Source organism: Dasypus novemcinctus, chromosome 9 (genome assembly GCF_030445035.2).
Source record: "Dasypus novemcinctus isolate mDasNov1 chromosome 9, mDasNov1.1.hap2, whole genome shotgun sequence".
Taxonomy (NCBI): domain Eukaryota; kingdom Metazoa; phylum Chordata; class Mammalia; order Cingulata; family Dasypodidae; genus Dasypus; species Dasypus novemcinctus.
This window is the reverse complement of record NC_080681.1, coordinates 123329118-123352270: the sequence shown is the minus strand read 5'-3', so window position 1 is coordinate 123352270 and position 23153 is coordinate 123329118. Positions and strand designations below refer to the sequence as shown.

The 23153-nt window shown below is 39.0% G+C and overlaps 1 protein-coding gene across 3 annotated transcripts in view; it reads left to right on the top strand.

Moving 5' to 3' along the window:
- Positions 1-23153, top strand: part of UBE4B (ubiquitination factor E4B) — a 164718-nt gene that overhangs the window by 82748 nt on the left and 58817 nt on the right. For all 3 annotated transcript variants that reach the window (XM_071217794.1, XM_071217793.1, XM_058304453.1), the window contains 10 exons: positions 2707-2848; positions 3918-4018; positions 5024-5138; positions 8828-8911; positions 11584-11640; positions 12217-12333; positions 12432-12530; positions 13088-13201; positions 15061-15259; positions 17340-17478. In XM_071217794.1, the coding sequence (XP_071073895.1) occupies positions 2707-2848; positions 3918-4018; positions 5024-5138; positions 8828-8911; positions 11584-11640; positions 12217-12333; positions 12432-12530; positions 13088-13201; positions 15061-15259; positions 17340-17478 (1167 nt within the window). The remainder of the gene's footprint in view (positions 1-2706; positions 2849-3917; positions 4019-5023; positions 5139-8827; positions 8912-11583; positions 11641-12216; positions 12334-12431; positions 12531-13087; positions 13202-15060; positions 15260-17339; positions 17479-23153) is intronic.

The window sequence follows — 23153 nt, the reverse complement described above, 5'->3', positions numbered from 1 at the left end:
ATGTTTCAGTGAAATACTCGTGATGACATTTTAAGTGACAGCGAGGGGTTCAAATTTAAGTTAAAATTAAACGGAATGTGTTGCTAAGAATGGAGCATAATTTCAGCGGCAATTGCAGGAGCAGACACCATCTGAGCTTAGCTCACATACACCTTCACCTGCTGGCTTCGGGGGCTGCGTCCGACTGACTCCCTCCAGCTGGTGAGGACCTAGCAACATCAAATGTAGGGTGCTTCTCATTTCAGAAATGTGAAAATGTTAAAAATGTGGAGCTTATTAACAAGGAAATGCAGCTTTACATTTTCATTTTTAAAATGAGGAGGATCTATTTTCATTGTGATCCGAGAGAGCGCGCAAAGGAAAATTGCCATTAATTGTGTGTAGGTACAGCCCTGTATTAGCAGTGAACATGCTCACTGAGTCACTAAATGTCAGAAGGAAGGGGGCGGGTAGCAGAGAGCATGAAACTGAGATTGCTGCAGATAAAGACCTATCTCTCTTTTTTTGTCCTTTCTACTTTTGGAGATTCACTGCACTTTGTATACTTGGTTGGTTTTTCTGTTTTGTTTTTTATATATGTTTTTCCTGTGTTTTAATATAGTACTTACCTTTCTTTTGTCAGACCAATTAATAGCTAGCAGATCCTGTGATTACTTAATGAAGTTGCACTTAAAAAGTTAATTGATGGGGAGCAGTGGATGTAGCTCAATGGTTGAGGACCTTCCTCCAATGTATGAGGTCCCAGGTTCAATCCCTGGTACCTCCTAAAAAAAAAAAGCTAATTGCTACGAAAACATAAGAATTACTCGTTTTGCTCTTTGAGAATTCCCATGCATGCCCACTCGTCTTTGCCAAGGGTTTCTGGTGGGTGCTTGGTGGGTGGCTTAGGTACACGTTCAGTTGGCAGGGGATTGGCTGCCTCATGCCTCCCTTCCCTTTTATTAGACATATAGAGTAAAGGGTGTAGGAATTTAAATTCCCTAGACTCTGAGTTGAAAGCCTTATATTTACACCTGGCATTGTTTTCATCCTTTTGACTGAAACACTTCTGACATCACAGTTTCACTCTTTATTAGGCAGAGGGGTGCTGAAGCAAAATACCAGAAATCTCGTCTCTCTCCCAGGGCTGTTTCTCTCCAGGCTCAGCTGCTCTGCTGTAGCCATAGGCCAGCTGGAAACCATCAGGCGAACGTCTCATCCCTCTTCTTGGGGCCTCTGCCACGTCTAATGGCGCCTTTTCGCTCTCCTCATGTATCTGCTTTGTGTGCTTACTTCCCAGGCTCCAGGAACAAAACTCTAACTTTCTCCTCTGCCATGTGGTTTTCTCTGTGAGTCCCTGCCCACCAAGGGGGTGGGGACTCAAAATGTCCTACTGAGGTGGCCCAATCAAAGCCTTAATCATTATTTAATCACGTCAAAGTGAAACCTCTGAATCCAGTCCAGTCTAATATGCCCAGAGGAACAGACCAGTTCACAAACATAATCCACTATCTATTTTTGGAATTCATAAACAATATCAAACCGCTACACACTCCAAGGTCATTATTTATATTTTCCAAAATTCCAGGTCAGTTAAGTATATATTCCAAAATTATGTCTAGCTGTCTATCTGTATATCATATGGTTAATATTTCAATTCCTCTTGGTCCCTTTAGTTTCTTGCCTTTGTCTGCCACAGGTTGAAGCAGGGACATGTCTCCAGTTCCTGATCTTCTATGTGTAATGGTTTTTGCTGTTTGTGTTTTCTCATTTCCTGTTCATTTCAAAATTCCTTGCCTCTTCCTGTGCCATGATTAATCTCTTCATATCTTTTGTCTACATCAAATCAATTTGTGAGCTAAACATCAGATTTGGTATGTGACCTGTTGATGACTGATCTTAACGTTGTTTAATTTCCTCACACCCAGCCCTTGAGGGTTTTGTCTCAGAGACTGATGTTGTTCATAATGGCAGTGCCTCACATTGAGTCCTGCTCTTCCACATTATTTCATTTACGCCTCCCTGCAGATGAGAAAGGGGTCCTAGGTTCAGGTTTCAAGTAATAATAGGACTGGGAGTAGAACACAAATCTGGATACTCCTTACCTAACGTTTTTGTTTTGTTTTATTTTTACTGCACCATTTTGCCTTTGTTGCTGAAGGTTTTGGGATATTTTATGTTGAAAGCAAATATTTTTACATCCCCTTCAAACTAGACAGTTTTCCTAGAGGTGTGGTCCTACTGTGTACTGCTGGGTGAAGGCTTTTGAGATTCAGGGTAGAAGTCCTGAGGATGCAGGCTATTTTGTCAGCCCCTTAAAGCTTCACGCCTAAAGACGTGGCTACCACAGTAGCATAGTCTGCCTCTAACCTGACAGTCTGCTTGAGTGATACTGGTCCATTTGGATCAAGTGCTTAGCGCTTGGTAGCTGCTCTTAGCCCCTCTCGTTTTGTAAGTCACCATCCCCCATAAGGTTTAGTGTTGGGTTTCTGGCCATACTTTCTCTTAGGTCCATACATGTTTACTAAGAAATGCTGTCATTGGACTTGGAACCGGTGAAACAAGCAGTCACCTCCAGTCAAGGCTGCATGGGTGCTTGTGCCTTGTCATGGGGTGCAGGGATCTGACAGGCTTTCTGCAGCAGAAATGCAAAGTTGGTCAAAAAGAAGTAATTGCAAAGAGATAAGATCATTTATTTTTTTCTCTTCTCATCTTTTCTTTCCAAAGTTTGGGGGCCTCTGGTGGGACAAGTACTTGGGATTCCTACAGTGACCATTTCACCATTGAAACCTGCAAAGAGACAGATATGCTGAACTACCTCATCGAGTGTTTTGACCGAGTTGGAATAGAGGAAAAAAAAGCACCAAAGGTAATATGAAATAGATTCATTAGGGAAAAAAAGGGGGTGGGGGAGCAGGTGGAGCTCAGTGGTTGAGCACCTGCTTCCCATGTATGAGGTCCTGGGTTCAGTCCCGGTACCTCCTTAAAAAAATGGTTATGCATTTGATAAATAATTGTGGTTTTTTTCCCCCTGAGACCTGAGGAGCTTTCATTCATTTATTCAATAAATAAGTAGTTGCTGAATACCTGCTGTGTGCCAGGCACTATGCCAGGAGTTTGGAGTGTATCAGTGAGTAGAACAGACAAAGATCTCTGCCCTTGTGGAACTCACCTTCTATTGGAGGGTAAAAGTGGCAGGGCTGAGATGTGAACAAGGCAGCGTGGCTTCAGGGTCCTCTTTCTTGACCACCACATGGTAGGTAGCTGGGTGCCATGAGCAGCTTACGTGGCCCTGATAAGTTTGGACAGTCTATCAAAATTATTATAATAATAAATAACATTTATGGAGCACTGATTGGCTGCCAAGCACTTTGAGAGATCTACATTAGTTCAAATTCTCAGTTGTTCAGTCAGTCTAATGGAGCCCAGTGTTTTTTCCATTGCATGAATGAGAGACTGAATCTCAAAGAAATTAAGTAATTGTCCCGAATCACATACTTAATAAATTGCAATGCTGGAATTAAACCCAGGAAACTTACCCTTTTCATACTATTATGTGCTAGATCACTTCATTACTTTCTCATTTTATTCGTGTTTCATTTGCTGTTCTAGTTTTACACTAGAAGCTAATCCTGTTGGCCACCTGTTAGTTTCATACTTTTGAAAGGCCTGGTTGGGGTTTGTTGCACTTAACCTTTGCAAAAGCAAAAGGAGGGGGCATATTTCTGAGATTCCCAAGTGGTCACCACAAACTTCAGCACCTTTCTTCTCTGACCATGGATGTCAGCAGGGGTAGCATGTATGGATGAGAATCTTAACTCCAGTTTGTTCAGGATGGTAAAGAAAGAGAAAAGCACTTCTGATTTTCGTCAGTTTTCCACAGCATGGGGCTGTTCTGTTCATTTCTTGTCCTCCTAACCCCCAACTTCCTTTTTCAGATGTGCAGCCAGCCAGCAGTCAGCCAGCTTCTGAGCAACATCCGCTCGCAGTGCATCTCCCATACCGCGTTAGTGCTCCAGGGCTCCCTGACACAACCAAGGTAGAAAGCACCATTACGTGCTCGTCGTTAGCAGGGAGAGGACCGTGTCTTCAGGGACACTGGGCTGCCCAGCCATTGGGCAGCACCTTGTGTAGCTCCCTTCCTCACCTAGAATATCAAAGTATTTGACTACATGATTTCTAAGGTCCCTTTCCTTCTCTAAAACTCTATGAAAGTAAAATAGCCTTTTCCTCCTCTCTGTCTACTAAAGTAGTGCAAAACGTATTTTAAAAAGCAATTAAAGTGGGTTCAGATTAATTACATTTTAAGAATTTTCTGTGTTTGTTGTGACTGAACATTGTTGAAATATGTGGACATCAAGGCAGAAAATGAATAATTTAGTTTAAAAGTAACTGCTTGAAATCAGTGGAGCATATTTGATAAAATATGCAGATTATTACTTTCCATGCATCACACAGTTTCTGTTATTTAAATAGTAATAAAGAATAGTGATGGAATAGATAATTTGGGAATCACCTAATATATACTACATTATTTGTTTCTGGAATCCCGTAAAGTTTTCATGTTTACTAAAAAGTAATGTTTGTTTATTTCATTTCTTTTATGCAAGAATATCTGAAAGAAAAATGACAAAGTGACCACATTTACTCATGGAGTGTTTTTTATATTATTTCCTATGCTTTAGCTATTTATTTTTAAACTATTCCGAAAGAAGGAAAATGATCTATAGGTCCCAAATGCTTAACAAATATTTTAAGATAAATGAACAAATCATCTGCTCCTGCTAGCCCTTTTTTGAACTGGATGAGGCATAAACAAATAAGTAAAAGAAACTTGTAATGCTTAATTTTTTAATACTTCATTTTTAAAAGATTGTATAGAGGAAAATGATTACAAATGATAAAGGCGAACTTTTGCCTAAAGCCATTGTGCAGAATATTTGGGAGTTTTAAAGTTTAACTTCTGCCTGGGCGGTTGCTGCTAAAGTTCCATTTCCTGTGCTTCTGTTGTGCGGTAGTGAGTCCTTGAATTTTGTGTCCACAGGTCCATGCAGCAGCCGTCCTTCTTGGTGCCGTACATGCTGTGTAGGAATCTCCCATATGGCTTCATTCAAGAACTGGTGAGAACAACTCACCAGGATGAAGAAGTGTTCAAGCAGGTAAGGTTTTGAGTGGTTGCTAACTGCAGCTTTTATACAAAGAGCTTCCAGGTCCACGGTGATTTCGAAATAATACCATATCTTGAAAACTTCTGCTCCTGAATTGGAACATGCCTGGGTTATTTGCTTAGAGAGAAGGCCTTTCCGAAATTCCTTTCTCAAGGAAATCAGTTTGACAGCTGCATTGTTCCAATCGTGTGCCTTTTCATCTAATCAGGTAAGCGTCAAGTATTTTAAGCAGGGTCTGTGCCAGGTGCTTTGGGCTTTAAGAAGTTTATGAGGTCCTATCCCTGATTCCAGGGAGTTTATACCAAGAAATGGCATGGGGCATGATGTGCATTTGCCAAATGAGTACTGTTGAAAATACGTTCTCTGAGTTATAAAAAGGGGATTATGGATTAATACCAAGTTTGTTTAGTGATGCTCTGTATACCACATAGAATGTTCTCATCACTAAACTAAGAACAATACCTCATAGCTCACTAATTACTTTACCATTTGGTATTTGTACTTTGTTTTGTAATCTTTTTGCATAAGGCCATGTGAGAATGCAGATAAGAGATAATAATAAAGCTGTTTACTTAATCTTGAAGGTTTCTTCCAAGGTAAAACTTTGTCATCACATTGTGATTGCTATTTTGTGGCCCCATATTGTAAAGTAAGCCCTTGGCCACAGGTAGTTTCACACAAACTATTTCCATGATGACGGGATCTTCATAAAATTTTCTTGCAATTTGCTATATGATCATTTCTTTTTTTTCCTATTAGAAAGACTAACACAGACAATAGCAATAATCGATATGAACACCTCTAATCTGTTTTTATGCCTAATATTATTCATAACTATTAATTTTTTAAAGACTTTTGAATTCTTGGAAATTGTGTTTTCAGCAGCCTTCAAAACTTCAAGGTAGTGTTGTGTACTCTGTATTAGGAAGTCATTAACTGCTTATCTTAGATAAATGGTTTTGTAGACTTATAGGCATATTTAAGGTGGCCTGGTGAGCTTTTCCTTTCTAGAAAAATAAGTGAACTCTGATGAAACTAAATAACTATCTTGGAAGATTTAAGTGGTATACTAGATTATATGGGCAGTATGCATTAATAAGAATATTCTTCCTGTTAACAAAGACATCACTTAGGGAACTGTTAGAGGATGCCCCTCACTAGGTTTGCAATAATTAACAAGCTGTAGCTCAGTTCCCCTGATATGCACTGGGGAAAGGCAAACCGCCTCCCCCATAAACCTGCATGTCTGAGGACACCGCACTTCTCCACCGGTTGAAAGAAGAAACCATGTGGAGACCTTCACTACCTGCCTATCAAGGGAGAGGGAAACCTTCACTACCTGCATATCAAAGGAACACCCGCTCCTCCAGCTTTCTAAGAAAACCTAACTCCACTTCCCTGTAGCCATGCAAGGGAAAATTTTCGCGTCTAGGGCTTCCTGTTGGCCCCTGCACCTCATTCAGACCCTTGATCTCCTCCCACCGACTATCATTTCCCTACCTAGGAAAGTTCTGTATAAATTCAAATCCCCCCCTTCCAGGAGTGGACTGAAGTCTATTCTTCAGACCCCCTCCATTGGGAGAGCGTCTCAATAAATTTCCTGCCTGTGCTCATATCAGTCTCCGTGTCCTGGTGAGCACCGTTTTTCTCTACCAGGAACCCAGAGTAGCTTTAACTATATAAACTCAGCCCAGTTATCAGCTGAAAGAAGTAAATTATGTCTAGTATATTCATGAAGACACTTATACAGAGGTTATGAAATGACCTGTTTTGTTTTTTTTGTTTTTTTGTTTCCATTTTTTAAATTTGTTTTTAGTTGTCTTTTTTTTTAAAGATACATAGATCACAAAAAATGTTACATTAAAAAATAGAAGCGATTCCTATATACCCTACACCCCACACCCCAACCTGTTTATTTTTAATCTCAAAATTCTGACTCTTTGCCACTCAATCTTGTACATTCGTTGTCTTTTATTATGTTAGTATGTGTTTACTCTGGGAAGAAATGGTGAATACAGTGGCGCTGGTATCTTGAAAAAGTCATTTTCCTTTTTGCCTTAAGAGGGTGACAAAATTGAATTATCAAATCTTTTCACTGAAATTTCAGTCTCCCTTTAATGTTTGTGAGTTTTTCATAGATAACTAAACAAATTAATGGTAGGTAGAATTAATGAAGTAATGGAAATAAATTAATAGAAATAGAATTATTGGAAATGAAAACTTGTAGCATTTTTCGTCAGTGCTGGGAAGTATTTATTTGAAAAAAGAATTACTTAAAATATGTAGATCTTATAAATAGTATACTGTTGGACAAATTGAAAAATATGTGTAGTAATATTGTTTATGTTTATTTTAAATTAAAACCTACTTGGAAAAGAGGATAGTTCTAGAAAAAGTGAAGATGTTTTACTTAATAGCATTCCCGAAAAAAATTTTTTAGAGATTTTCCTGGATGACCATATGGGATTCATTTTTGGTCCTTCTGAAAATTCTGGTTTTTTGTTGTCGTTTTCTTTTTTTCCCCCTCCACTGCAATTTTGGCGTTCATCACTCCCACACCTGAGCGTTAACCTTTCTGTTTTTAGCTGGCTTATGAAAGCATATTACTTCCTCCTGATTGAGAGGCTGAAACTAGAATGATCTCTTCCAGAGCTTCATCGATATCTCAAGACTCTCCACAGGCACCTGGTAATCCAGGGGACTGTTTTTTGTGATGCTTTTTAAATGACAAAGGCGCTCAATACAAGGGGATGAGTAATTGGAAAGGGACTTTTTCAAGTTTTTTAGAGGCTTTATAGAATACTCCCTTTAAAAGTTGTTGGCATTCAAATTGTCAGCTGTTGTTTATGACATTTTCTATTTAATGTTACTAGTCTTGAATGCTAACCAACTCCATGGCTTAAATGAGTGCATTGTGCAGTTTGAAGATGAGCTGTGCTGAGCCTGTCTTATATAGTGTTTCTGTGCCACAATATTAACAGTGAAGCTCTGATTCCCGGTTATTGTGATATTGTGATAATGACAACAATTGTCTAGAAGTAAGGCATTCTAACCAAATTTTCTTTTTTCCATTTCAATATTTTCCAGCTATGTCTTTGGTCTGTTTAATTTAGGTTAATATAATAATATCCAAATTGGTCTGTTTTTCTTGTTCTCAAAATAAACAGGGAAATAATGAAAGAATTTTATGGAGGTGGAGGGTGGCAACAAGTTTCTAAATTTTGTAAGACACTGATAAAGCCAAAGAAATATTGGAACATTTAGCCTAATTCCTTTACAGATTATAGGTGCTTCCTAATCAAAAACATATCTGTCGCTGAAATGTACAGAATTTTGTTGATTAGAGTAAGTGAAATCCTTGAAGGGTCCTTCGGCAGACTCTAAATTGCTGAGTTTCTATTGAATTACTGGAAGTCCTCTGTAAGGACCATTTTCTTAGGCTATTAGAGTCCACCGAAATTCTCTTCTGGAGATTTCAACTGCGTTACTTTATGGTTGACCTTATTAAAGGACAGATCAACGCTATGTGGCTGGGTCCTAGACTCCTGTTTGCAAAAAAAGCGTTTCCTTGGGCAAAGAGTGGGAATGCCTGGACATCCAGATTCAGCACTTTATTTGACATTCTTCCCATTCTTGTCTTTTCTTAAACTTGTATTTCTGATTTTGTTTTTTTCTTGTAGATCTTTATCCCCATTTTACAAGGCCTGGCTCTTGCTGCCAAAGAGTGCTCCCTCGATAGTGACTACTTTAAATACCCCCTCATGGTAAACTTCGTTTGTTTTGTTTTTTAACCCATTTAATAGATGTTTTTCTTTCAGATTACTTTAACATACGCTTTTCTTTCAGGTCCATGGTCAGCCTTGTTTTTAAATTGAAAACCCGAACTCATTGTGATGGCCACACAGAGTGAGCTGCAGCAGGAAGGCAGTTAGCAGCCTGCCGCGTTCCACCTGTGCAAGTCCTGCACTTGTTACAATGTACTTGACCATACTGTGGGCCTTGTAAAAAAGTTAATTATGGGTGGTGCACATCTGGTTCTCCTAGCAATGAGTATATCATATTTGGAATAAAATTTGGTTATGAAAAACCATTACAAATGCAAATAAAAAGGCAGAGTTAACAATAAGAAAAGTAAGATATTTATCTGTATATAGTTACTTTCTAGAGAATCTCAGAATCACTCTCTCATTCAGTTTTCTGAGGCCATACATCTCACCTGCAGGCTTTACTTGGAAAGCACAGATTGCCTTAGCTCCTTAGGGTACTTACAGCAAGTATAACCTGTGGACAGAACTTGGAGCTAAATTCACATGGTAGGGACTTAACTGTTGTGAAAACACTGGAACCAGCATGAAAATAAGACGTTCTTCTCCAAATATGGTTTTTTGAACATTTTGGAGAAAAATATTTAGAAGTGTTATGGAATATTTTCATTCTAGAAGTATCAAGGGAAAAATATCAAAACATGAAAGTAGTCTCCATCAAGTTTAAGTACAGCCTTGTATAAATTGAGACCTTGGTTAAATTGGCATTTTTTCCTGTACCTTTTACTCATTCTCCTGAAATGATGCCATTTGCCCATTGATTCAGGGCTTACCAAGCATCTCTCTTCTGTGCCAGGCACTGGGAACACAGGAGCTGAGGATTTGAGGTTTCTCTCCTCACAGTGCTCACAAACGATTCAAAAACCAAAACCAACAAAAAAAGTCAGACAATTACTCTGCAATAAATGCTAAAACAGGGGGGCGCACAGTGGGCACATTTATCTGTCTGAAAAACCAGAGCTAAAGAAAACCCCAAAAACTCACAGCTGATAATGCCGGAAGGTTAAAGGTAAAGACGGTCTGGGAGATTAGAAGATGAAACAGAAATTCTTTCTTTTAAAAATGATTTTGGAATGGGACCTCACATATATATTTTTAATGTAATATTATTACAAAGTCAATAAAAAAAAAAAGATTTTGAATGGATTTATGCCAGGGCTCTTTTTTTTTTTTATTATGCATGCCTTTCAGGTTCTAATAAAATTCAACTAATCCTTATTCATTGTTCGATCTGTGGCTGATAAAAGGAATTGGAATAATGTAATTGTTTAAGTGATGAAATGTTTTAATGAGCACTAATTGTCACTGTATTATATAAATATTCCTTCATGGAATTATTGGCTTTTGGGATGTAGTTTAAATTAGTGTGACTTTCAGTGAGGAGTTTTTAGTTTCACATATCAACAAAACATCCTTCTTGCTCAAAAGACAAAGGCCTACATTGTGGTAGACAATAGTTTTATTTTCTACCATTATTGATACTTGTACCATCATGAGAGAGTATATTGAATGAGGACAGGAAGAGGAAGGATGTTGGAGCTGAAGTCAGAAATAATTGTGGTTGCTCAGGAGGCAGGTCCCGATTTTGCCATACTTTGGAAACACCAGGAGATTTTAAACAAATCCTGATGCTCCGCCTGACCCCCCTCCCCGCCAGACACTGATTTAACCGTCAGGAGTGTGGCGGGGGTGTGGCCTGTCGATAAGAGTTTTAAAGGCCCTCGAGGTGATCCTAGTGTGCTGCAGAGCGTGGGGACTCCTGCAGGGGCAGCTCCGCAGGGATGTGTTGTTTCCTAAATGCATGGACCCAGAGCCCTTGGCTGGTTTAGCAGCTTTTACAGCTCTGTCTAAGTCTAACACTGTTAGAAGAGTAGTGTTGGCTTTGTTTACCATGGCCAAACAAAGTATTAAACAGTGTGCCTGTCCCTAAAAACTACTTTCTAGGATTCTCGAACATGGGAGTGTTTGGAGCACCAAAGGAAAATGTTGGATTTCTCAAAAATACCAGTCTTGTCTTTTTTTTTAAAACCCAGTAGTAGGGGAGCGGATATAGCTCAAGTGGTTGAATGCCTGCTTCCCATGTATGAGATCCTGGGTTTAATCCCTGGAACCTCCTAAAAAAATTATATATATATAACTAGTAATATTTATAAACATGTTCTGAATTTGCTAGCTTATTAAATTGTAATTATTTATTACAATGTTCAGCAATGGCAAGACTAGCCATCCTAAGTATATGAATCAAATCTCTTGTTGACATGGAAGGATAGGCGCAAAAGTGTTTTTTTAAATAAAAATTTATCTCTGTGTATCTGCACAAGAGTCTGAAATGCTATTAACCAGAGTATCAGTATCAGGAGAAGTTATCTCTGAGAGTAAAGTTTGTGAGTCGTTTTTATTTTTTCTTTTATATTTCTGTTTTATCTGAAGTTTTTTTTTTTACAGTGCACATGTACTTATTTATTAGTCAGGAAAAAAAGTAAAGCTGTTATCGGTTTGGAGGGAATGCATATGTATTTATAGCAACATGTAAGCTGTTCCTTGATCTTACACACGGCAGTCAGTTCAAGATGAAGTACATTTAAACGGCTCTTTCTGATTTTTATTTCTAGGCGTTAGGTGAACTATGTGAAACCAAGTTTGGGAAGACCCACCCTGTGTGCAATTTGGTAAGTGTCTATCCCATGAGCTTGTACATTTTCAGTGAACATCTCTTAGAAGGTGTTCCTTAAGTAATGTTATCTGAAAAATTTCTCTTGAACGACATTTAAAATTTTCCTTTAGATGTAGGTAACATTGCAACTGTTAACTTGTTATGATATACACTATATCCTGGGATGAAGGTTTGTTTTTTTTTACCGTCTGTGTGTGTGACTTTTTTATTTTTATTTAATTTTAAGTTAAGTATTGTACAACTAAAATAACAAGTCCTATGGGGGAAACATTTCCTTGAGTACTTTTGTGATATACGAACAGTTCATTTGGACTCCATCAATGAGTATTTCCAAATGTAGACATTAAAAGAATACCTTGCAAGAATGTAGCACAGTTGGAGGGTCTTCTTCCTTCTGAGGTGAGGAAGTGTCAACAGGGATCTGAAATGTCCGTGTGCCTTGCATTGAGGGGTTTTAAGTCAGTTGTCGTGCTGGTGGCCAAGGACCAGCTGAGCAGTGTTACATCTCTTGCTCTTTTAGTGGCTTGATTTGCCTCTTCCTTTTTTTACTTTCTTTCTTTTTTTTGCATAGGTTGCTTCTTTGCCATTGTGGTTGCCTAAATCCTTAAGCCCTGGCTCTGGGCGGGAGCTGCAGAGACTCTCTTATTTGGGGGCTTTCTTTAGCTTCTCAGTCTTTGCAGAAGATGATGTAAGTACAGTGGCCACTTGCACCTTGCTGCTCTTATGTGCAGATTCCTCCCCAAATGTCCATTAGATGCTGACTGGATTTCTTCCTTCTCTTTCCAGGTTAAAGTGGTTGAAAAATATTTCTCAGGGCCTGCCATTACCCTGGAAAACACTCGCGTAGTTAGCCAATCTCTGCAGCATTACTTGGAATTGGGAAGGGTAGGTATTCAGAAATGAATCCAAAGGATGAATAAAAGATAAGCTATATAAAAGTAACCTGCATCTTAAAGCATACAACAGTAATATGCTGCCTTTTGTCTGAAGCATTGCTAGGGGATGGGCCTCAGTTTCCTTGCCAAGTTTTCTCTCCAGCTCGCCCCCTGGGGTGTTTAAATTTTGAGGGTGAGGAAGAGCAGGTCTCACTGATCCATTGTCCCCAATGAAGATTAATATGTCCTTAGATCCAAAACTTAAAAGCAGAGAAATCATAGGCTTAAGAAAGTAAGGTCATCTTCCTATTGAAAGGAAGTAGCAAATGTTCTCTTATTACGCTATAATTACTTACCTCCTCCTCAGCATATTCTGCCCTAAAATGCTTTCATGCTGATGATCTTGACACGTTTGATTATGAGCATTTTTTAATAGTTGTCTTGTAGTTGGGTTCTTCTAAAATGAGTGAAGTTGAAGAGAGAATGTGGGAAGGCGGCTAGCTGTTGAAGGAAAAAAGGATTCATGTTTAAAGCCTTTCATTTTCTTCTTTTTAAAATAAATTTCAGCAAGAGCTTTTCAAGATTCTGCATAGTATTTTGTTAAACGGTGAAACCCGTGAGGCTGCTCTCAGTTACATGGCAGCGATCGTCAATGCCAATATGAAGAAAGCACAGATGCAGGTAGGATTCTGAAGGATGACTTATTTATTCATTAAATTCATTCGCTCAACTCATATTTATTCAGTACCTAGCAGGCATTGTTCCAGGAATTGGGGATACACTGATGAACAAGATTGACAAGCTTCCTGCTGTTATGGAGTTTTATCCTCTAGGAAAGCAAAGCAGATGATAAACATGTAGACATAGAAATAAATAAAGCAAGATAAAGGGATGGACAGTCACCCCAGAGGGGCTAGAAGGAAGGTATAAGAGTAGTCAGGGTAGGCCTCTCTGAGGGGCTGACACTAGATCAGAGAGCTCTGTGATAAGAAAGAGCCAGCCACTGCCACTGCCAGGCTGAGCAGAGAGCATTCCAACACATGTAAACCCCTAGGTGGGAGTGCGCTAGGTTTGGCAGTTGGGGATCATGACCAGGAAAGGGAGGGGAGTGAGACAGGGTGGGCAAGGGCTTGATGAGCTTGGGCTTACACGGTAAGACCTATAGTGGGAAGCCCTCGGAGGACTTTCCATCAAGGAAGCCACAAACTCTGCCATGCAGAGAGGGGGCTAAAGAGGAGAAAGAGCAGGAGCAGATCAAAGGAGGCCGGTTACAAGCTGGAGGCTTGGACTACGTTGCTGGAGTAGAAAAGTTGAAGGGCATCCTGCCAATAGTTTAAATTAATAATAAATGAGGGATGCGGACTTGGCCCAATGGATAGGGCATCCGCCTACCACATGGGAGGTCCACAGTTCAAACCCCGGGCCTCCTTGACCCGTGTGGAGCTGGCCCACGCACAGTGCTGATGCGCTCAAGGAGTGCCCTGCCACGCAGGGGTGTCCTCCGCATAGGGGAGCCCCACGCGCAAGGAGTGCGCCCTGTAAGGAGAGTCGCCCAGTGCGAAACAAAGTGCAGCCTGCCCAGGAGTGGCGCCGCACACATGGAGAGCTGACACAACAAGATGACGCAACAAAAAGAAACACAGATCCCCGGTGCTGCTGGTAAGGGTGGAAGCAGTCACAGAAGAACACACAGCAAATGGACACAGAGAGCAGACAACTGGTGGGGGGGGTGATGGGGAGAGAAATAAATAAAAAATAAATCTTAAAAAAAAAAAAAATATATATATATATATATATATATAAAATAATAATAAGTGAATGATGTGGGGTACCCAAAAGCAAGAAAAAAGACGTCTAGAGAAGTGGTTTAAAGCTCAGACCTAGTACCAGATTGCTAGGCTTTCCAGTTGTGGGTCCACTATTTATTAACACTGTGACCTTGAACAAGTTTCCTAACCTTTCTGTGCCTGTTTCCTCATCTGCTAAATGCAGAGAGTAACAGTACCTAACTCATGGAATCACTATATGTAAAGCTCTTAGAATAGTACCTGGTACCTAGTGGGCACTCACTCAATGCTAATATTATTATTTAATTGTTACTGTATTGTTAAGGCAGGACTATGACTAACGTTGGTGCCAGCTAGAGAAATGACTGGTCTAATAGTAAACCAATTGTTCTGATGCTGTTGGGGTTATTTCTCTCAAGGAAGGAAGCAACGTTTCTTGTGTTTCTACTTAGTAATCTTGAGAAACTTGTACAGATCACTTACATTCTCTGAGCTATAGCTTCCTCCTCTGTAAAGTGGGATAGCAATATCCCTAACCTCTAAGGGTTATTTGAAGATTCAGTGAGAGAATGTGTAAATGCTTCACACATAGTAATACTCAACAAAGAGCAGCTGCCCTTAGGATGACGGTGGTGATAATATATATGTCCTCGACATGGTCACATTTGAATGTTTGGCCTCCTTTCATAGTGTTGTGTTAAACTATGCGATCCACATCAGTGTTTTAACTACTTTTTATTTCATGTTTCATAGACAGATGATAGATTAGTGTCTACAGATGGATTTATGCTGAATTTCCTTTGGGTGCTGCAGCAACTAAGTACAAAGATCAAGTTAGAGACGGTTGATCCCACATACATTTTCCATCCAAAGTGTCGGATTACTCTTCCAAATGATGAGACGAGAGTGAACGCAACTATGGAGAATGTGAATGAGTGGCTAACTGAACTTTGTGAGTAATATGTTTGTAATTAGGTCATTAGGATGTTGCCCTCTCACTTGGATGCTAGTGATTCCTTACAAATTGTTATTACATCTCCTTGAAATGAATTTGAGCTAGATACACACAAGAAAAATTAATACAGTAGTTAATTCTGGGCTACCCAAAGACAAATAGACATATGGAACAAATGGAAGGAAATATACTGTTCTAAGTAAAATATATAGTAAGTAGCTATATAAGTAAAATGTCATGATAAAATATTATAAAATATGATATTTCTAAGTAAGAAATATAAAGATGATAGCAACGACATAGTTATGTAGATTTCATGTATGGCAATTAAAATTCTCATGAAGTATATCTTGGATCTTCATTGATGGTATAAAAAAAGTATATTTGGAAGGTGGTAGGATTGTTGAGCTCTTTATTATAAAACATGTTCCTCAGTGGCAGACATTAAGACACTAGGGTATTTATTTATTTATTTATTTTTGAAAAAGTGGTAAGTTTTTATTGGTTTTACTTTATCAATAAAATAAATACTTGCTACATAAAGCAGTCTTGCCTGAAATTATAAATATACTGTACAAGGTTAAAGAATGTGTTTTTCTGTTGAGTGTATCATTTAGCTTTTTAAGAAACCACTTTTTTCATATTATATAGCATTTATAAAGATGTCTTTAAGATTTTAAGTCCAAGAAATCTATGGCAAGAGTTTAAAAAAACTGTTTTAGTTAAGGTATACTTTTAAGTATTTATATATATATATTCCATTACCTGACTCTAACATGACCATTAGCCTTTTTTATTTTGTAGGGTATTTCTTTTTTAAATATTATGAAACTGTTCATGGAATAGGATACCCTATCCTTTTCCATGTTTACCTGGTTGTGACTGCACCTTGCTCAAATGTACAACTTCCAAAGAAATATTTAAATTTTCCTAAGAACTGAGTATCTGATAAAGAGTAAAATCAGCAACTGATGAATGTCATTGGAATAAGTTGCTGTTGGTATGATCTTGGAGTCAGACTTCATAGACTAATAAATTCCAAAAGAGTGAAAGGATTCCATATCAAAAAAAGCCATCTATTAAAAAAAGAAAACTGAATAGAGGATTTGACTCAGCTCTGAAGGAGAAATTTTATAGATGATTTAAGAAAAGAAACATATCATCAGAGATAATATACATGTGTTTTAATATATAAGCACATCTTTTATGGAGTGAGATTAAATAAATATGTAAAATAAAAGAATGGAGGAAAACATGTCAATAATCAATAAAAGCAAAATATAGAACTGCTGTAAATGTATAAGGCCAAAACTAAATTCCACCAAGAGACAATTTTTATTTTGCTTAAGAAAAAAGATAAGCAGTAAATGTCATATGAAATAAAATAGAGATATACTTGTAGGAATTAGATACAAATGGAAAGAAATCAAGGTTCCATTATAGATTTATAAGTTAGCCAGAAATGAAGTGATAAAATTGAATGTAAGTTTGTGAAGAAAGAGCTGGTATTTAATCAATTTGTTTACTCTATCTAAAATGAATTCTGGTAATTCATAACAAAAATTATAATACTGTCATTCTCAGTAATTCTGCTTTTCAGATAGTCCTAAAACTGGGGGGAAAAGCCAAAAGTGATTTTTGTACATAAATGCACTACTGTTTACACTACTATTTACACTAATGAAAAATTAGAAACAATAGGTCCTACAGTAGGGACATGGCTAGGGAATCTGTAGTGTGTTACCATAATCTGAAATTAGAGATTTAAAGTGATGTTTGTGTGCTGCTTTGAAAAATTGAAATGGTCATATGAAACCTGCCAGGAAGGCTCCTCCCAAAAGAATGTTGATGTACATCTATGTCAACATTTAAACTGATGGGGCAGAATACGCGAGTATTAAATGGAGCTCATAAGAATTCTATTCCTCTTATAAAGTTAGTTAAGTTTATAATATTTTTAAAAAACCTCTTTAAGCTCCTTGAAATTGAAATATAATTTTCTTTTCTGTATTGTACTTTTTCTCTAATTTAGTCTGGTAATAGATTTTGTTTAGGGATTTTATATCTATTCTTTTAGATGGAGATCAGCCTCCATTTTCTGAGCCGAAATTCCCAACAGAATGCTTCTTCCTCACCCTGCATGCCCACCACCTCTCTATTCTGCCGAGTTGCCGTCGATACATCCGTAGACTCCGGGCCATCAGGGAACTCAATCGGTATGTAATGGGAATGTCTGAGCCACCTCTGGTTCTCAGGAGCAAGCAGCTCCCTTGGGACCAGAAGATCTGACTGTCGGAGTTGGTGTAATACAGTGCACTGCCTGCCTCTACTGTCTGGTCCATGCTGGCCTTTGTTGTCTACCGCATGAAATGACCCAAACTTGATTTCTGAGAGTTCCGAACCCTTGATATTCCCCGCCTCCATGTGGTTGCTTTAGCCTTCCCTCAGTGTTTTTTACTGGGCGTGGTGTTACCAGGAGGCACTTTAAAGGACCCCCCGGGCTCCAGATATACCCCGTCCTCCTGGACTGTGTAACAGTATCCCTGGTTTCCCTGGACAATCAAGGTCAGTTACCCCTACCAGCACATAATTCCCTTTCTAGCCTGTCATCCTGTGGCATAAGGAGTCCAAAATGGCCAGATGGCAGCCTCAGTTTCCGGTATATTGGCAACATTGTTGTGCTTTTTAATCTGAGCATTTCTCCCCATGTGTTGGCACCTCCAATCAAGCAAAAGTCCCAGGAACAGGAAGCAGACATTTTTGAACACCACTACGTGGTCCAGAACCCATGTGGGTCTGGCTTTGAGAGACACTGTGTCCTTTGTCTGTCTCTATCTTTCTGTCCTCTGTACTCTGGAATACAGCTCTCCCCACCTCACAGGGCATTGCCTCTGAGCTTGGCCTTGTGCTCTGGGGCCGGCTACTTCTGGGTGGTGGTGTAAAATCGTTGAATACTGAGCCTGTGAGCTCACCTGCTCAGGACACCAGGCGTGGCGGACCTGACCGTTCAGTAAATCTGTGAATGGTGTTACTGGCAGAAGCCTGGTAGTTAGGCAAGAAACTCCATGTCTAGAATAAATGCTTGGTCCACTGAGGACAAACTGTCTGCTCCAGAAGGGAGTTAACCAGTATCTGTCTGATTTTTAGTGCTTCCTGAAGCAGGAGTCCATTGATAAGTATTCACATGGGATGCAAAATTCTTATTCCCTGAGCCTTTTCTCAAAGCGTAACACACTTTCTTTCATCTTCCCCAGTGCTTGTCAACAATCTGCCAATCTTGTCATTCAAAAATGCCTGGCCATCTGGTTTAATCATTACCTGCCACTTTAGCACCTCAGGCCATCTCTGCTGACAAAGCGGACCCTAAGAAGTACCACTCAAAATTGAGCTTTCTGGGAGGGTTTTCCTTCTCTGATAATTGTCAGAGTCACCCATGAATAGGGTTCGCCTACAGCTGTCTCTAGCACAACATGAAGAGCCAGCTTTAAATGTTTGCTTCTTCCGTCAGTCAATTGTCGGAAACTGCCCTTGAGATCATAGGAGCAGGTTAAGGGAAGGCTGGCATTGCTGTGAGGACCTGCTGAACCTCTGTCCCGTGTGTACTTCTGCTTGCTGCTTGGCACAGTTGACTTCATGTCCTGGTCAGTTTCCAGCTCAGGTTACTTTTCACCTGATGCCCCTGGTTAGCCTTCAGTTTCTACTAGGACTGTTTCCGGAAAATGCACTGGCCGTTTGCCATTGCAGCCATGGCTTTGCTGCAGAACCCTAGGGTTCTCTGCTGTGAATCTTACCAGGGATAGCCACAGGCTGTGACGGAGCTGCTTACACTGAAAATGGGATTATCTGGGGAACCCACTCAAAGCTGACAGCCTGAGGAGTTACTCAGAAAATGGATTGAAGTAGCATGTAGAAATTCAGAATATGATGTCTCCAGAATCTTAAGAGCCTCAACAAGTTTTGTGACTCTAGCTTAGTGATAGAATATGCTAGGAGTATCAACTTTTTTTTACTTTGGGTGGAATTTCAGACCACCATATCCTCAAACTTCTGAGAAGGCAGATACCTGAACTTTTCATATGATTTCTCTTTCAATCTGTAGCTTACATAAATCCTACCAAGACATCCATGATTTCTTCTTTCTTTTTATTTGCCAGATCTGATCAGCAAGGTGCTTTCAATATAGTAGATGAGGTTTGATGTCCTCTGCTGTGTATTGAAAAAGTTTGCAGCCTCTGCAAACTGAATTATGATACAAAGCCAGAGCATTGACAAAATCCCGGAACAAGACTGAAGCTGTATTGGTGACACTAATGGATGAAAGCAATTTCCTTCTTTACTTCTATCCAGGGATAGAGGAAAACAAATTTACTAGCTCAATGTCTGCCTACCAGGTGCCAGAGGTGTGTTGTAATTCACTGTCATTGTCCAAGACCCATCTATCTTATGTATTTATAAAATAAGACAGTAAAATTGGACCCTGCATTTTCAAGTCCTTGATGGTAGCAGTAGTCCACAGATCTTCCAGGGATGCTTTATTGCTTTTTGGTTTACTATTTAAATATACGTGCACATTTACAAATTTTAATGCTTGCCACTTTTTTTTTAGAAAATTGACACTTTTTCTTCCCTTCCCCCACCCTGCTGTTTTTGCTGTGTCCATTTGCTTTGTGATCTTCTGTATCTATTTCTCTTTTCGTCTTCTCGGCTTTCTTCTCTAGGATTCACTGGGATCCGATCCTGGGGACCTCTGATGTGGAGAGAGGCTCCCTGTCAATTGTGCACCTCAGTTCCTGGTCTCTGCTGCACTTCACCTTGACTCTCCCCTTCATCTCTCTTTTGTTTCATCATCATCTTGCTGCGTGACTCATTTATGCAGGCCCTGGCTCACTGTGCGGACACTCGGCTTGCTGTGTGGGCACTTTGTCCGCCAAGCAGGCACTGGCTCGCTGCGTGGGCACTGGCTCACCACACAGGCACTCATGCGGGCACTTGGCTCACCATGTAGGCAATGGCTCCCCACGCATGTAGTCATGTGGGCACTCAGCTTGCCTTGTGGGCCCTCGTGCGCACACTTGGCTTGTCCACAGCCACTTGGCTCACCATGTGAGCACTTGTGCGGGTACTTGGCTCACTATGCAGGCACTTGGCTCACCATGTAGGTACTGGCTTGCTGTACAGGCATGCTTTCTCTTCTTTTTCACTAGGAGGCCCCAGGGACTGAACCTGGGTCCTCCCATACAGTAGGCGGAGGCCTTATCACTTGAGCCACATCTGCTTCCCTCCTTGTCACTTCTTACATTTCAGATCATCCTTCTAAGAACATTGTCTTTTATTTACTATTATGTTGTGAGATTCATCCATATTTCTGTTTATAGCAGTAATTTGTTCATTTTTACTGCTATGTATACATATCTTATACTTTATTTATACTTTCTACTGTTGATGGACCTGTGTTGTTTCTAGTTTTTGGCTGTTATAAATAAAGCAGCTATGATCATTTTTGTATAAATCACTTGGTGCAGATATGTGCACATTTATGTTGATGTATATCTGGGAGTACAGTTACTAACTCCTAGAGTATGCACATGTTCAAATTTAGTAGATACCATCAAATAGTTTTCTAATTTGTATTCTCCATCAGTAGTGTATAGAGAATTCCAGTTATTCTGCATCTTTCCTTATGACTTAGCAGTTTCTGTCATTTTCATCTTAGCCATTCTGGTGGGTGTGCAGTAAATCTAATTGTAGTTTTAATTTTTTTATTTTTAAAGAGACTTTAGATTACATAAATGTTCCATAAAAAATATAAGGGATTCCCATATTAAATGCTTTTTTAAAATATCTGGTTGCATTCCTCATCTTTTTTTTTTTTTTTTTTTTTGGTGTGTCACTTTGCCTCACGAGGGCCTGCGCCTCTCCACACTGTGCAGGTCTGGGACAGCTTTTTTTCTTTTTTTACCAAGAGGTCCCGGGGATTGAACTGAGTTCTCCATATGGTAAATGGGAGCTCAATTGCTTGAGCTACAGCTGCTTCCCTTGATATACTTTTTTTTCTTGCATTTTTTTCATTTATTGAAGTATATCACTCATACATAAACATACGTAAACAATAAGTGTATAGTAATAGTTGTGAACTTACAAAACAAACATATATAACATCATCAGGGCTCTCATACCTCACCCTACCACCCATATCGTGCATTGTTGTGAAACATTTTTAACTAATGATTAAAGAGCATCCTTAAAATATTACTACTAACCAAAGTATCTTACATTTGATATATTTTCCCCCAACCCACCCTATTATTATTGTATCATTTATACATGAACATACATAAACAATAAGCATATAGTAAAAGTTGTGAACCTACAAAGTAAGCATGCATAACATCATACAGGAACCTACTACCAACACCTTGCATTGTTATGAGACATTTGTTGCAAATTATGAAAGAATATTGCAAAATCTTACTACTAACTATGGTCCTTATCTTACATTTGGTGTATTTTTTTCCCCTGACTTACCCTATTATTTTAAAATATATTTTAATATCAGAAGTTGTAAACTTACAAAACAATCATGCACATGTGCAGAATTCCCATACAACACCCCTCCATCAATGCACCACACTGTGTTGACACATTTGTTACAGATTATGAGATGATATCAGATGATTACCAGGTCCATAGCGTGCATTTGGCAGACTTTCTCCATACTCTCACATTTACAACACAGTACATCTCTGGCATAGATGCATGAACATTACATTATTACTGTTAACCACAGTCCATAGGTCATTCCAGTTGTATTTGTCCCATGCTTTTCCACATTCCCACCACCCTGCAATAGTGGTATATATCTGTTTTAGCTCACAAAGGATATTCTTGCATCTGTACCATCAACCACAATTCTCATCCACCTCTGGGTTTACTGTGTTACTCAGTCTCTAGATTATTATCTAGCTTTCTTGTCAATTGGCATTTACATCCGTAGACTATCATTTTCAGCCACAATCCTATTTATAAACAAGCTGTTACTCACTATAATGTGTTATCTTCAACTCTATACATTTCTACACTTCTACAGTAAAGTCAATTAAAACTTCTACATACATTAAATACAGTATTCCATCTCAGTCCTCCTCTTATCTCCTTTAAGAATCTACCACCTACAACTAGGTCTTGATGAAATTTTACTACATTTTCTTCTGCAGCTTATGGTTCTGCTTTTATACTTAGGTTTTTGTTCCATTTTGATTTAATTTTTGTATAAGGTGTGAGATAGGGGTTCTCTTTCCTTCTTTTGGCTATGGATATCCAGTTCTCTCAGCACTGTTTGTTGAATGGTCTGTTTTGCCTGAGATGGGTGAGTTTTGACAGGCTTGTCAAAATTCTCTTGACCTTCTATGTGAGGGTTCAGTTCCATTGGTCTATGTTTCTGTCTGTCTTTCAGTACCATGCTATTTCTACCACTGTAGCTAGGTAATATAATCTAAAGTCCAGAAGTGAGAGTCCTCCAACTTCACCTCTCCTTTCCAAGATGTTTCTGGCTTTTCAGGACCCCTTTACCCTTTCAGATAAACTTGATAATCATGCCTTCCATTTATTTTTTAAATGCTGGTAGAATTTTCATCAGGATTGCCGCAAATCTGCACATCAGTTTGAGTAGAATTGACATCTTAATGATGTTTATTCTTCCAATCTGTGAGCATGGAATTTTTTTCCAATTATGTAGGTCTTTTTTTTTAAAATGTCTTTTTACAATGAGTTGTAGTTTTCTGAATACAAGTGCTTTACAACATTGGGTAAGTTTATTCCTAAATATTTGGGTTTTATCTGACATATTTTCACTTCTCTTTTGAGACTTTTAGTTACTTTTACTGATAAAATC